This window comes from Rhinopithecus bieti, unplaced genomic scaffold (assembly GCF_001698545.2).
Source record: "Rhinopithecus bieti isolate Rb0 unplaced genomic scaffold, ASM169854v2 scaffold_9449, whole genome shotgun sequence".
In the NCBI taxonomy this organism is placed as follows: domain Eukaryota; kingdom Metazoa; phylum Chordata; class Mammalia; order Primates; family Cercopithecidae; genus Rhinopithecus; species Rhinopithecus bieti.
Window position 1 is genome coordinate 650,717 of NW_016806089.1, and position 14,405 is coordinate 665,121.

Sequence of the window (14,405 nt, forward strand, 5' to 3'; positions counted from 1 at the left end):
ATCAGCCAGGGAACCCAAGACAGAGCAAGGCACCTGACGGGTAGGATGCAGGGGCATCCCAGGCACAGCCCCTAAAGCCACCTGGAACCCACAGCCATTTGGGGTGCTCAAGGCTATGACCCCAGGCTTTGAGAAAAGATTCCACCAAGTTCCATGAGCACCTGTAGGAGAGCCGGCCTCTGGGGATTTCACCCAAAGAGGCTACGACGCTCACATGGTGCTTATGGGATCACGGACGTGCTTGTCCCTGATGCTGCAGGAGAACCAGCCACTCACAGGTGAACCTGGCGGCCAGAGCTACTAGCGAGGACCACGGGCAGCATGCCCCGCCCCTCCCAGCCTTGATGAGCTGCCTGAGGCCATCTCGGCCCTTGCACCCCGTCTCTGTCCCCCAGGCCCCTGTAACTTGCTTAACGCTTCCTGAGAGGTGGTTTGGGTTTTTTTTTTTTTTTCTTCCTCTCCTCTTGTAGCAACAGATTAAAAAACAACACCCTGACCCAAGCCAAGATAGGTTCCAAACCTCAACCTGCAGCCGGAAGGGGGAAGTGAAACCCAGCGGGGGGTGGGGGCTCCGAGGCCGCCCCAGAAAGCGCTGAAAGCCACAGCACGTACACCCACTCCAGGAATCTGCCAGCACCCTGTGGGGTCCAGACTACAGGCCGATGGCGGAGGCTTCGAGTGACCCAGGCGCCGAGGAGCGGGAAGAGTTGCTGGGGTAAGGGTCTGTGGCGACACCCAGCGCCCTGTGCCGTGTCCACGGGTGCATAATCCTTGAGCTGCCTGGATGGTGGAGAACTGGGGTGCCTGATGGGGAATCTGGGCTCCTCAATGAGAGAACGTGGATGTCCAATGGGGAAACTGGGGACCCATAGACAGGTGTCAGGAAGTCTTGCCGGGACCCCCGTCTCATAACAAGGGTGGAGGCCTCTTCTGCCTGCCTCTGTGCCCTGAACTCACTGGGGGAGGCACGTGGGATCCTAAGCCCATGGTGGATGCCTGAAGCGGGGAGACCCCAAGACGTGGCCTGGACTGCTGGGGAGGAGCTGGGGACTGTGGGCCCTGTTAGCTTGGGAAGAGGCGAGGTGGGGGCTGGGGAGCAGCTGCTCTGTGAGGGGTGGAACTGGCCGGGGCCCAGCCACCTGCCCACAGGACACTCTGAGAGGGGTTATCCTGCCTTGAGGGTCTGGAGGCCGCCAAGCTTGGGGTCCAGCAGACCAGGCAGGACACCCAAAGCTGCCCCTGACTTGCTGTAAAGGACAAGGCCCAGGATTCTGACAGGTGCCTGTGCTGGGTGCCGGCCACCGTGTGTTGGTTGGGATGGGGACATGAGGGGGCATGGCAGAGGTTGTGTGTGGGACTACTAAGGCCAGAGCTGGGCAGAAAAACCCCACAGCCAAAGGCCTCCTAGGGGGCAGCTGTACTCTGTGGTACCAATGGGCATCCAGCCCTGTGCTGGGGTGGGTGGAGAGGGCTAGGGGCCTGGTAACTGGGCTCCCTGGCAGGGGGGAGCTGCCGGCCAGCAGACATCCAGGCATCGAAGCTAAGCCTCACCAGGGGAACCTGAGTTGCCCCTGGTGCAGGTCCCAGAAGAGATGGGAGGGCTCAGGGTATGGGGTGCGGGGACAGGCAGGGCTTTGAAGGGCAGAGGGGCAACATGCTAATGGCCAAGGGATGGCCCGTGCTGGGGATAGAGGCCAGCCTAGGAGCAGGCCAGCGGGGGCTGTGGCCTGGTGTGCGGAAGGGAAGGTGCTGGGGCCCAGGTCACAGAAAGGGCGTGACACCCGAAGCCACACAGGATGGACCTGAGAGGAGGCCCAGGGTGACGCTCACACACCCCAAAACTGCAGCCAGGGCTGCTACCAGGCTCTGCCTGGGTGCTGACGGCAGAGGGTCCCTGTCTAATCGACCCAGGGTGGTGCAGGACCACCTCCCTGCCTTCCTGCAAAGTGGGTCCTGGCCCCAGCTCCTGTGCTGTGTTGGCAGTTGCAGTCACTGTCCTGTGTCTGTGTCCTTGGTAGCTGTCACATTGCCGTGGGCCTGGTGTGTGTGAAGGGTCTGCATCTTGGACTTCTTGCTGCCAAATCCCACTGGGACACAGGTGCGGGGGCTGCTGAAGGGACGCTGCGTGCCGTGAGTGGAATGGAGGCTAAGCAGAGGCCGCGGCTGGCTGGGGGCTGGGTCGGAATGTCCGTGCCTGTCCCCAGGGAGAAGTGGGAGGATGCCCTGCCCAGGCCGTGCACAGGGAGACAGGCTGCTGGGTGCACAACAGCTGTGTCGGCTCCAAAACGGCCCCTCCTGTCAGCTCCGCCCCCAGCCCTGGACGAGGTGCTGCTCCTGGTCACCTCATGCCCATAGAAGGGCAGGACTTGAGCCTCTGGGCTAGGGCACCCCCGCCTTCCTCCTTGGCCTCATCCTTGGCCACCCCCTCCCAGCTGTCTCAAATGCCTTGATCCCCGGGGCCGGGCAGGGTAGGGGGTTGGGCGGCCATGGCCAAGGCACAGATGATCCTGCGGCATCTTGGTGCAGATCCCGGGAGGCCAGGGCTGCACCTGTGCCGGCGCTGTCAGGAGCTCCAGCTGGAGAACGATGGTTCTCCTGAGTTCTGCAGAGCCTGGACTCCCTCCTTGGATATCCCCTGCCCCTCCAAACTGCATGGGGTGGGGAGCCAAACCTGACCTTTCAGAATGAAACTGAGAGCCCGTGCAGGGTAGGCTTCTCATTTCAAAAGGTGATTAAGGGAACTGGGGAGTGTCCTGTCTAGGATGGGACAGAAGTCCCCTGCACCCAGACAGGGATGTGTGGCCTGGGAGGCCCCCTGCGGGAGTCCCCAGGAAGGCCCAGGCTGGGCGGGTTCGGCTGAGGCTGGAGAAAAGCAGATGAGACAACCCCCCACGCATCTCACAGGGCACCAGGGACGCCAGGCTGTGACGGTCTCAGGACATGCCCCCCACACGAGGCCCAGGGCAGGCCAAGCCCCTCCAGCCGGACAAGTGGGTCCAGCCCCTCAGACTGTCCCATGATGTGGCCCCTCCCCTCAGACTGCCCGGGATGGGGCCAAATTCCTCAGAACCACCCCTCCATGATGTGGCCTTTCAGATGCCCCCAGGACAGGACTGTCCTCTCCCACCGGGCCTCAGGCCAGAGCAGGTCCCCTGACCCTGGGTGGGGTCCAGGCTCCACTTCAGCTGCCAGGCTGCGGCACTTCAGGTCCTGGCCAGCCAGGCCGGACTGCGGTTCCTGCCACTCGGTAGGGCACTCCCTGTCATCGCCTGGCTGTCCAGTGACAGTCACTAAGGCCTTGTCCTTGTCCCTTGGGGGCAGGGACGAGGATTTCACAGAGCTCCCTTGTGGCTCTGAGGGCACTCCCTGGTGACGCTGGGGGGACGCCTGCCCTCCATAGCCCCCAGGAGCAAGACTCCCCACACTGAGAAACTACCCAGCCTTGGGGGCTTTGAGGCGATGAGAACGAGGCAGTCCCGGCCCACAGCTAGGGAGGGTCAGGACACCCTCCAGACCTTGAGTTCGACATATCCAAATGTTGGAACCCAACTCTGCAGGGGTGCACCCTCCCTGGGGTCACACTGCTTATGTGGCTGCAGTGCCTGTCCTTGGCCCAGCTGCCCTGGGGCTCCCATCCCATGCCCACACCTAGAAGGCAAGTCTGCCTGCCCGCATGCCATCCCACAGACACCCTGGCGGCTCTCTCAGTCTGCCCCTGTGCAACCCAGGCCCCCACCAGGATGACCCTGCCCCCAGTCTGTTCCCCATGCATGACCAGGCCATGTCTCCCACGCAAAGAACCATTCACCAGCTACAGACAAAGACCATGCCTCTGGGTGGCCACGCCAGGCCCTCCTGGCCTGGTTGAACTCACTTCGCATCCCACCGGCTTTCCCAGCTCTTCCCAGTTTTGGAAGGTGTCAGAGCCCTGGCACGTGCCCCTCCTAGCATCATCCAATCACCCTGCCCCTCTGCAGACCTTCAAAGGCTTGCCCAGCCTGCGGTGGGAGGCTGCTGCCCAGGGCTCTGGCAGGACCTGCCATGCACAGCTCCAGTCCTGCAGCCCCACCTGGCCCATCAGAGCCTCCCTCACTTCTCCATGTGCTGAGCTGAGTTGGGAAGGGGAGGGACGACCTGAGGGGCCTCTCTGGACTTCTGTCCCTGGAGAGCCTCAGAGCTCCAGATTCTACAGGAGGAAGGGGCTGAACCCACCTGGAGGCCCCAGGCAGCCCCTGGGAAGCCTTCATCTGAGCAGCAGGAGCCCACGGGATGGAACCCCCCAGGCAGCCAGGCCCTTGGGCAGCCCTCCCGCCCACCTTCCTTCCGAGTAGGGGCCGGGCACCACCCGGAGGATGCACAATGCTCCAAGCTGAGGCAGGCGGCCCTGAGAGCCCCCAGCAGTGCCCATGGCTGCTCAGGAAAGAAGGCAGAGCTGGGGACAGTTGGGGAAGCCACCTCAGCCCCAGCCTTGGCCCCACAGGGGCTGCTGAGGGAGGTTGGCATTGAGGTCTAAGCCTTGGGGCTCCCTCCCTACACCTTCCTGTGGTCAAGACCTGATGTCTGGACCCGGGATCCCTGGGGAGGTCCCCTTCCTCCTGCCCTGGGCAAGGGGTCTCAGGCACCTGGAAGTTTCCCAGGGAAGCAGAAGGATGTCTTCTTCCTCTCGGGCTGGAAGGCGCTGTTGTCCGCTGACACCCAGCTGGGCTGTTTGCACAAATGGGAGCATCACAGGCCCCACCCCCGCTGATTCTGGAAGCCAGAATCCTTCCTTCCCCGCCCCTTCCTGGTTCCCTTGTGTCTCCTAAAACAATCCTGTAGCCACAGAAGGGCAGTGCCAGGAGGGTCTGGGGGCCAGGTGGTCCAGCTGGGACAGGCCCTGGCAGGTGGCACCTTGGGGTGGCAGGATGGTGGGCCTCCCCTCCACTACCCTGCAGGCCAGCCTGTTCAGTTCCCTGAGAAGGTGCCAGACGGATGGGTGAGCCCTAGAGAAGAGGAAGGTGTTGGCAGTGGAAACAGCCAAGTGGTCTCCCGCTCTGAGTCCTCAGGCTGGTGAAGGGTGGGGGTGTGAGCTCTGCCTTGCAGTCCCAGCCCCTGAGATCCCACTGCTGGGGGAGAAGGAGGGGGACGGGCTGCAAGGCCCCAGGGCTGGTCTTGCATGAGCTGCTATAGGCCTAGGAGTGCTTTCTGGAGGAGTAGGCCCTACCCCTCTGAGGCCTCAGTTTCCCCATCTGCACGCTCAGAATGTAGCTACTCAGACCAAACACTTGCTCCATGCCAGTCTTTGCCAAGTTATTTATTTATTTATTTATTTATTTATTTGAGACAGAGTCTCGCTGTGTTGCCCAGGCTGGAGTGCAGTGGCACCACCTCGGCTCACTGGAAACTCCGCCTCCCAGGTTCAAGCAATTCTCCCACCTCAGCCTCCCGAGTAGCTGGGATTACAGGCACCTGCCACTGCCCCCCGCTAATTTTTGTATTTTTAGTAGAGACAAGGGTTTCACCATGTTGGCCAGGCTGGTCTCGAACTCCTGACCTCAGGTGATCCACCCACCTCAGCCTCCCAAAGTCCTGAGATTACAAGCATGAGCCACCGCGCCCCACTGTTGCCATGCTTTTTAAACCAAGCCTCTTGTTTCATCCCCCAGAGCTGTGAGGCAGGTCCCCGGAGCTTCCCATTTCACAGATGGAAACCGAAGCTCACAGGGGCCAAGTGCGTTGTCCAAGGGCTGCTCCCTGCCTGGGGAGGGGCCAGAGTCCTTGCCCCAGTGGGGTTCGGGTGCTGAGGGCCCACAAGACCTGCAGGCACCAGCAGGGAGCAGGACTGGGCTGCCCTTCCCGGGGACTCTCTGACCTCACACCACTCACCAGCCACTGGACTCAAAGGCTCCTGAGAGCGCCCGAGCACTGCTCATGGCCAAAGCTCAGCATGCAACCAAAGGGACCTCCTGGAAAAGCAGAACTGGGACTGGGCGCTGCTGCACCAACAAGATCCTCCACTTCCCTCTAGCCCAGCCCCGCCCAAATCCCAGTCCTCTGCATCTTTTTGGGGGCCACTAAAGACCTTCCGGGAGATGGCAACCCAGGACCACAAGGCAATCGGAGAGGGCTTTCCGCATGCGCTGAGGCAGATAGAACCAGGCCCTGGCTGTGGACGAGGATGTATTGATACTTAGAAGAGAGGGAGGCGAGCGGGTTGGAGGGGCTCGGCCAGAGGGCAGCCCAGCAGGGTGCCTTCCCCAGGGTTAGACTGTCTCCAGCCAGCCCAGCCCCCACCCCGTCCCCAACATCTAGGGACCTGGAAAGAGGTTCGAGGGGCTGCATGGGGGTGGGGTTGATAGGAAATTAGGCGGTTGAGAAAGTCAGACCTCCTAGTCATGTACCACCCAGCACAGCCCCGCCAGTGCCAGACACAGGCAGATAAGGGAGGAGGGAGATGCTGAGCAGGGGTGGAGGGAAGAAAGCCCCTGGCCCTTTCTTGGGGCCAGGCAAGTCCTATCCAGACTCCGTCTGCTAACTGCCTCCAAGCTGCTTGTGTGTTGTCAGGGAAGGGAGTTTGTGGCAGAGAGGGCCTTTGAGTCACCTGTATCCCCCGGCAGGAGGGGGCAGGCACTCTGGCCCCTGACCATGGAGCCTAGAGCAGGGCTGCTCTGTGCAGGGCATTCAACAGCATGAAGGGTTCTAGCATCCCTCTTGGGTTCCTAGTTTCCCCGGGAGCAGGGGAGCAGATGCAGGGGCCTCTACACACACCACACGCTTGGGGAGAGTGGCTGAGGTGTCCAAGAGGCCCTGTCCACTGGGGCAGGGGGTGGGTTCTATACCCAGTGCCCTTCCCAGAGCCCCCGATCTCCAGCTGCTCATGGGCTGCAGATGAGGGTTCAAAGTTGCACATGGGTCACTGTCCTGCTCCACCCCTGGCAGGTGGGACCTCACCTATTGCTCCTTTCTGCTCCAGAGAAGAGTACGTCCCCCTCATCTCAGAGGTGCCTGTGCTCCTCCTTCCTGGGTGGAAATTACACTTTTGACAGTTTGGTTTCTGAGGCAAGGCTGACTCCTCCTCTTCTCCAGGGTACCTCTCCTCAGAAAAGCAATGGGACTTGGGATGGAAGGATCTAGCCAATTCATTCCAGATGAATCTAGAAACAATCCTTTAGCCTTTCTCCTAGTCTCAGTCCCAACCAACATCTGAGCTTCATCACCACCACCCAGCACCCAACATTCACCACCTAGCCCCCAGCGCCCAGCTCCCAGCACCCAGCACCCACTACCCACCACCCACCACCCACCACCCTGGACCCTACTCATGGCTCTGGCCCATTCTTCTGCTGTCAGCAGTGCTTGCTTGGACAGAGGGCCACACTGAACAGATGCATGCTCCAAGCATTTGGAGGCTGCCTCCTCTTTAAATCAGAGACATTTATCTACCAGGGATCACTCGGGAGCCACTGAGGCCACCACCCCGTCTTCCCCTGTCCCCATCGGCTTGTTCAAAGCACCTTGCACTGGGATGCTGCTCTGTGAACACATATTTGCAAGTATATGTCAGGGATGATGAGAATGTGTCAATAAGAAGACAGATCCCTACCTCTGTAGCCCCTGCTTAGGCTCTATCAAGGTGCTCAGCCTCCTGGGCCATGGTGGACTGCTTTATTCTTGGGCCATGAGCTTGTGAACCATGTCTTAGTCACGTAAGAAAGGAAAAATAAAGATTAGAAAAGAATCAATTATGGAGAACAGTATGAACGAATGGAAAGATGAATGAAGAGTGATAGGAAGTAGGAACAAATGGATGGATGGATGGATGGATGGATGGATGGATGGATGGATGGATGAATTGATGGATGGATAATTGAATGATGGATGGATGGATGCATGGGTGGATGGATGAATGGATGGGTTGATGGATGGATGGATGGATAATTGAATGATGGATGGATGGATAATTGAAGGATGGATGGATGGATGGATGGATGGATGGGTGGATGGATAGAGGGATGAGTGGATGGATAAGTGCGTGGATAGATGGACAGGTGAATGAATGGATGGGCAGATGGATGGGGGTGGATGGATGAATGGGTGGATGGACTCATGTACAAATAGAATATAACTCATGTATAAATAAAAAGAAAGAATTATTTAGTAATTGATTAATGGATGAACAAATGAGCAGATGAACAAAAATAGATTGATGGATAGAAGAACATATGTATGTATATATGGATGTTTGGAGGAAAGGACGAATGGATGGGTGGATAGATAAATGCAGATGTGATTTTTAGAATATTTAACAAAGCATGTGGTACAAATATTAATCTATGAGAATGGGTGCTGATTATATTCATACATTCAACTGTGTTGTACCTGTGTATATTGGCTGATCATCAGCCCAATAGCTAAGCGAGCAGATATGCCAAAACAAAAGATAAGTGGATTTGTGGATGAATGGATGATGGATGAATGGGTGTATAGATGGATGAATGAATGTATTGATGGAAGGACACATGAGATGGAAGTATGGATGGGTGGATGAGTGGATGGCTGGAATATGGACGTATAAATGATTGGAAAGATTAATAGAAGGATGTCAGGAGAGGTAAACATATGGATGGATATGGGTAATAGATAGATGAATAGATGGATATATGGGCGGATATAACAAGAGATGAGTAGAAAGATAAATGGATAGATAATGAATCAGTAGACAACTGAATCTGTGCTAGATGAACGATTAGAAAGACAGATGTGTGAGCAGACACTACTAAATCAGTAATTTTGCACTGTCTTCCTGGAACATGTCCTCCCATTTCTCTCATCTCTTTTTAAATAAGAAAAGAATTACTTCTTTCCATGAGGCTTTCATATATAAAAATCCAAGGAAATAATTACTTATTTCCATGAGGCTATCACACATAAAATATCAATCCCCCCAGAACTCCATATGTCTTTACCCTGATTTATATTTTCTGTTATATTTTCCATCATCTGACCTTTATTTATTTATTTATGTGTTTGTTCCAAATGAAACATGATCCTCACTGAGAGTAGGGACTTTGTTAGTGCTGAATTCCCAGCACCTTCAAAGTGTCTGAGTTCAGTACAAATTTATTGAATAAATATATGGAAGGATGGAGAGATGGATGGATGGATGGATGGATGGATGGATGGATGGATGGATGGACAGACCGACGGACGGATGGATGGCCGGCCGGCCGGCCGGCCAGATGGATGGATAAATATATGGATAGATGGACTCATATACAAATTTGTAAATGGAGAGATTAATGGATAGATGTTTGGTTGGTTGAGTGAATAGGTGAGTGGAAAATAATAAGTAACATTGATTATGGGCAGACTATGTTCCAGTAACTGTTGTAAGTGTTAAATCATTTAGATGACTTAATAGACAAACTGATGGGCACACGTGTACAGAAGGGTAAACACACATGTGTGTGTATAATTGGAAATGGGACTCGCTAGGTGAGAAGATAGATGGGCATATGGATGGATAGTCAGAAAGATGTATGAATGGATGTATGGATGGTATGGGTAAATAGAATATTTGGACAGATAAATGAAAATAAGAAAAGAAGAACATTTGGATATAGAAAGATACATTAAAGAAGGATAAATAGCTCACTGTTTGGCTGGCTGGACAAATGGACATACAAATGGATGAGTGAACATGTAGATAATAGTAATTAGCATGTAATGAGTGGTTAAGTTCCAAATGGATAGATGGCTTGCTAAATGCTTCTAAGTGTTTTCTACATATTTAGACATTTAGATAAATGGATGGATGGCTAAATGGATGGCTTACTGAATGCATCTGTGAAGTGTTTTCTATGTACTAAGACATTTAGGTAAATGAATGGAAGGATCGATGGATGGATGTCAGATACTTGTTCAACGAATAGATGTATAGAGGGGGTGGACATGGTTATATGGATAGATGCCTGAATGGGTTAAATAGAAGGATATATTATGTTTATATAGATAATTGGATGAATAGATACATTGGAAATTGATGATTGATAAATGATACATGAAAATACAGGCATTCATATAGAAGGATGGATGGGTGAATGGATGGATGGATGAATAATGGATAGATAAATAGATGAGTGGTTGGATGGATGGATGAATGGATGGGTAAATGGATGGATGGCTAGGTGGATAGATGGATGAGTGAATGGATGGATGATGGATGGATGGATGGATGGATGGATGGATAAATGAATGGATGGATAGGTGGCTAGATGGATGAGTGAATGGATGGATGGATGGATGGATGGATTGATGGATGGATGGATGGATGGGTAAATGGATGGATGGATAGGTGGATAGATGGATGAGTGAATGGATGGATGGATGGATAGATGGATGGATTGATGAGTGGATGGATGGGTGAATGGATGGGTGGACGGATGGATGGATGGATGGATGGATGGATGGATGGATGGATGGATGGATGGATGAATGGATGAGTGGATAAATGGATGGATGAATAGATGGGTGGGTGGATGGGTAAAATGGATGGATTAACTGATAGATGAATGGAGAGACGGACAGAGAGATGGATGGATGAGTGGGTGGATGGATGAGCACACACATAACAGTGGAGTTGACATCAAATACTCTCCCATATTGTCCCTCACAGGACATGCCCTAGTTGTAAAACCTTGAGTCTTGGCCACTACATGTAAATATCTGTTTTTGTCACTTTCCATCCATCAGCATTTCTGACAGATGCTCATTCTCTAGTGACAGGAAAGTCCTGCCATTCCAAGGTAGCTCTTTTCCCTGTGGGAATATTCTTCCTTCTTCTGAACTCAAATATGCCTTGGCCACATTTCATTCCTGGCTCTCTGTGGCCGGGACTCCCTCCAGAAGTCAAAACAGGAGGCAAGGAGGAAACAGGCAGGTTGAGGTACAAATGAAGCACAAGCTCACGGCGCCCCCACCCCAGGTAATCTCACCTCCCCTGGGTGATCTCACTTTCTCTGTGATCTCACCTACCCTGGGTCATCCCACCTCCCCCGAGTGATTTAACTTTCCCTGGGTGATCTCCCCTCCCCTGAGTGATCTCACCTCCCCTGGGTGACCTCTCCTCCCCTGGGTGACCTCCCCTCCCCTGGGTGATCTCCCCTCCCCTGGGTGATCTCCCCTCCCCTGGGTGACCTCCCCTCCCCTGGGTGATCTCCCCTCCCCTGGGTGATCTCCCCTCCCCTGGGTGATCTCCCCTCCCCTGGGTGACCTCACCTCCCCAAGGTAATCTGGCCTCCCTGGGTGATCTCCCCTCCCCTGGGTGATCTCCCCTCCCCTGGGTGATCTCCCCTCCCCTGAGTGATCTCACCTCCCCTGGGTGATCTCACCACCCCTGGGTGATCTCCCCTCCCCTGGGTGATCTCCCCTCCCCTGAGTGATCTCACCTCCCCTGAGTGATCTCACCACCCCTGGGTGATCTCCCCTCCCCTGGGTGATCTCCCCTCCCCTGGGTGATCTCCCCTCCCCTGAGTGATCTCACCTCCCCTGGGTGATCTCACCACCCCTGGGTGATCTCCCCTCCCCTGGGTGATCTCTCCTCCCCTGGGTGATCTCCCCTCCCCTGAGTGATCTCACCTCCCCTGGGTGATCTCTCCTTCCCTGGGTGACCTCACCTCCCCAAGGCAATCTGGCCTCCCTGGGTGATCTCCCCTCCCCTGAGTGATCTCACCTCCCCTGGGTGACCTCACCTCCCCTAGGTAATCTTGCCTTCGCTGGGTGATATAGACTTCTCTTGGTGACCTCCCCTCCCCTGGGTGATCTCACCTCTCCCAGGTGATCTCACCTTCCCAGGGTGACCTTTCCTCCCCAAGGTAATCTGGCCTCCCCTGGGTGATCTCCCCTCCCCTGGGTGATCTCCCCTCCCCTGGGTGATCTCACTAGATGTTTGTCCAACCTGAGGTCCAACCCTGGCCACCATCCCTCCTGCTTACTCCAGAATCCTGTGGTCTCTGCAGCTCTGCGGACGCTGGGGATGTGGGGCCAACACCGTGGTCTCTACTGTCCATTTCCTGCTCCTCCTGGGTTGTGCCAGGAGAGGGGAGATGCTGTGGGCTCCTCTCTCCAGGCCTGGCCGAGACCTATCCTGGTGCATGCGTAGGGAGTGGGGACGGACTTCCTGACCCCCGCAGTCTCCATGGCCTAGCCCACCACCTGAGTCACCACAGCCTGAGCTATGGACCCATGTGGAATTTTCCGACTGTCGCCGCCACCCCCGGGCGCGCTGCCCTCAGCAGTGATTCACCCGCTCGCCCGTCTGTTCACAGCCTCACCCTTGCTTCCCTCAGTGTTCCCAAGGCGCTACGCAGCCCCAGCTGCCTGGCCCGGCCAGTCACGATAGCTGGGGAAACAAGAGGGGCTGCTCTCCGTGGATGTGGGGACAGGGAGTGGCATGGGCGGGTGGCTGCGCATGCACAGAAGGTGGCCCGGGACAGTAACCTGGTGGCCAGCGGCCGGCAGACCCGGCTCTGGTTCTGGCTGTGCCAGGCCCTGGCTCTGTGACCTTGGAGGCCAGTGCTGCTGGCTAGACCTTGGTTTCTCCATCCTGGACATGGGTACAGTGGTGGTTCTGAGTGCCAGCGAGCTGGGCAAGCCGCCGGATGTGAGACTGCCGTCATGGAGCTGACCCTCGGTGAGCCCTGAACACGAGTCCTGTCCCTCCCCTCTCCGGGCCACCCGTCCCTCCCCTCGCCCGGCCACTAGCCCCGAATGTTCTCCAGTGAGTCACAGTAGCCAAGCCCAACCAGAGGAACAGAGGGCTGGGCTGCTCCTCCCTGGGCCAGGGCCAGAGGACGGGGGCAAGGGGGGCCTGGCTGGCGAGGGCACCAGGGTGACTTTGTGCCCACTGGCCACCTCTTGGGACCATGGTGTCCCAATACCAAACTGAAGATGCCACGTTGGTGGCATCTCTGCTTCTCGGGGCATCTCTGCAGTCTAGTCGGTTAGGGGGGCACCAGGAAAGGCAGCAGCCTCCCCATTTGGGGACCAGAGAGGGTTCCTGGGGTGTCAAGCCTTCTCCAGAGGTGACAAGGAGAGCAGAGGCTGGGAATGAACAAAGGGAAAGTGGAGAACCAGGAGCGGGGGAGAGGGGAGGAGGGGAGAGGAAGGGAGGGGAGGGGAAGGGAGGGGGGAGGGAAGGAGGGAGGGAGACAGAGATAGGGACAGAGACACCAGAGGGAAAGGAGAGAGGAGAGAGGGGCTGAGTGTGAGACGGGGAAGGAGGGGACGGGACAAAGAGGAACCAGCGAAGGGTCCAGGCCTGCGGTGATGGTGAGGGAGGTGGCAGGTTGAGCGGGGGCTGGACCAGAATGGCTGACGAAGAAGAAGAACAGAGGAGGGCCCGGGCAGGGCCTGGCAGAGGGCATAAGGCACTCTGAGGTGGGAGGCGGCGATGAGCAGAATAGGCCCCTGTGCCTGGGCACGGGCACCACGGAGGGCTAGGGGAGACCGAGAGGCGGGCAGCGGCTGCCAAGGTGGCCCGAGGGGAGAGGCGGAGGGAGGAAAGGAAAGAGGAAGGGAGGGAGGGAGGGAAGGAGGCAGCCACGCTGCCCATCAGCGGGCCACAGAGATCTGGCTGAGCCCCCACGCTGCTGGGCTGGGAGGGTTTTCGCTCTGACATTTTTACTCTTCTCGGAAGGAGGAGGAGGTGGAGGTGGAAGAGATGGAGGCGGGAGGAGAAGGGGCTGGGGGGAACAAAAGGGAAGCAGCTGCTGGGCGTCCTGAAGTAGGAGAGGGGGACGGGAGACCCACAGTCAGGGAGACCCGCAGGGATGGGGACACAGGGACCAGCCTGCCCGCAGGGAGCCGGCCCACAGACTCCTGTGCCAGGGACCAGAGGGGCCAAGACACACAGGCAGAGGGTCACAGGGACGAGCAGACCACCAGACAGAAAGAAGGGACGAGGAGGGGTGAGAGCCAGTGAGAGACCGAGGGCCAGGGCAGAGCGCCAAGGAAGCGCAGGAGCGAGAGGGGCAGGGAGAGGCAGGAAAGCCAAGGAGAGCCAGGCATAGGGGGCAGGGGTGCGGGAGGAGGACAGCAGAGAGGAGGACCAGCAGGACAGGAGCCTTCGAAGATGCCGCTGTATCCCTGGGGCTGGGGTCAGGCCAGGTCGCCGCCTGAGCAGAGGCTGCAGCACGGGCAGTCCTGAGCTTCTGAGGAGGAACTCTAGCAGACAGGGCCTGGATATCCTCTTGAGGTAGGTCCCTCCTGCCCCGGCTGGGCATGGAGGGCAGGGCAGGATGCCAGTGCTGGGCTGCCACATGCACCGGGCCAGGCCCCCAGGCATGAGGCCACTGGGCCTCCCCCAGCTTCAGTGGGCTCTGCTGCCCCAAGAGTGGGCAGGGAGAAGGTGCCAGGCTGGCCGCGTG

At 56.9% G+C, this 14,405-nt stretch overlaps 1 protein-coding gene across 4 annotated transcripts in view; it reads left to right on the plus strand.

Annotated features, from left to right (window-relative positions):
- The first annotated feature begins 482 nt into the window (after nucleotides 1–482).
- Nucleotides 483–14,405, plus strand: part of LSP1 (lymphocyte specific protein 1) — a 40,281-nt gene continuing 26,358 nt past the window's right edge. Inside the window, exon 1 of one of the 4 annotated variants that reach the window (XM_017874704.1) lies at nucleotides 483–715. In XM_017874704.1, coding sequence (XP_017730193.1) covers nucleotides 663–715 — 53 coding nt within the window. In that variant the 5' untranslated portion in view covers nucleotides 483–662. Of the gene's footprint in view, nucleotides 716–13,250; nucleotides 13,309–13,771; nucleotides 14,234–14,405 lie in introns of those variants that run through there. The other 3 variants (XM_017874705.1, XM_017874709.1, XM_017874708.1) reach the window with 3 other exon arrangements.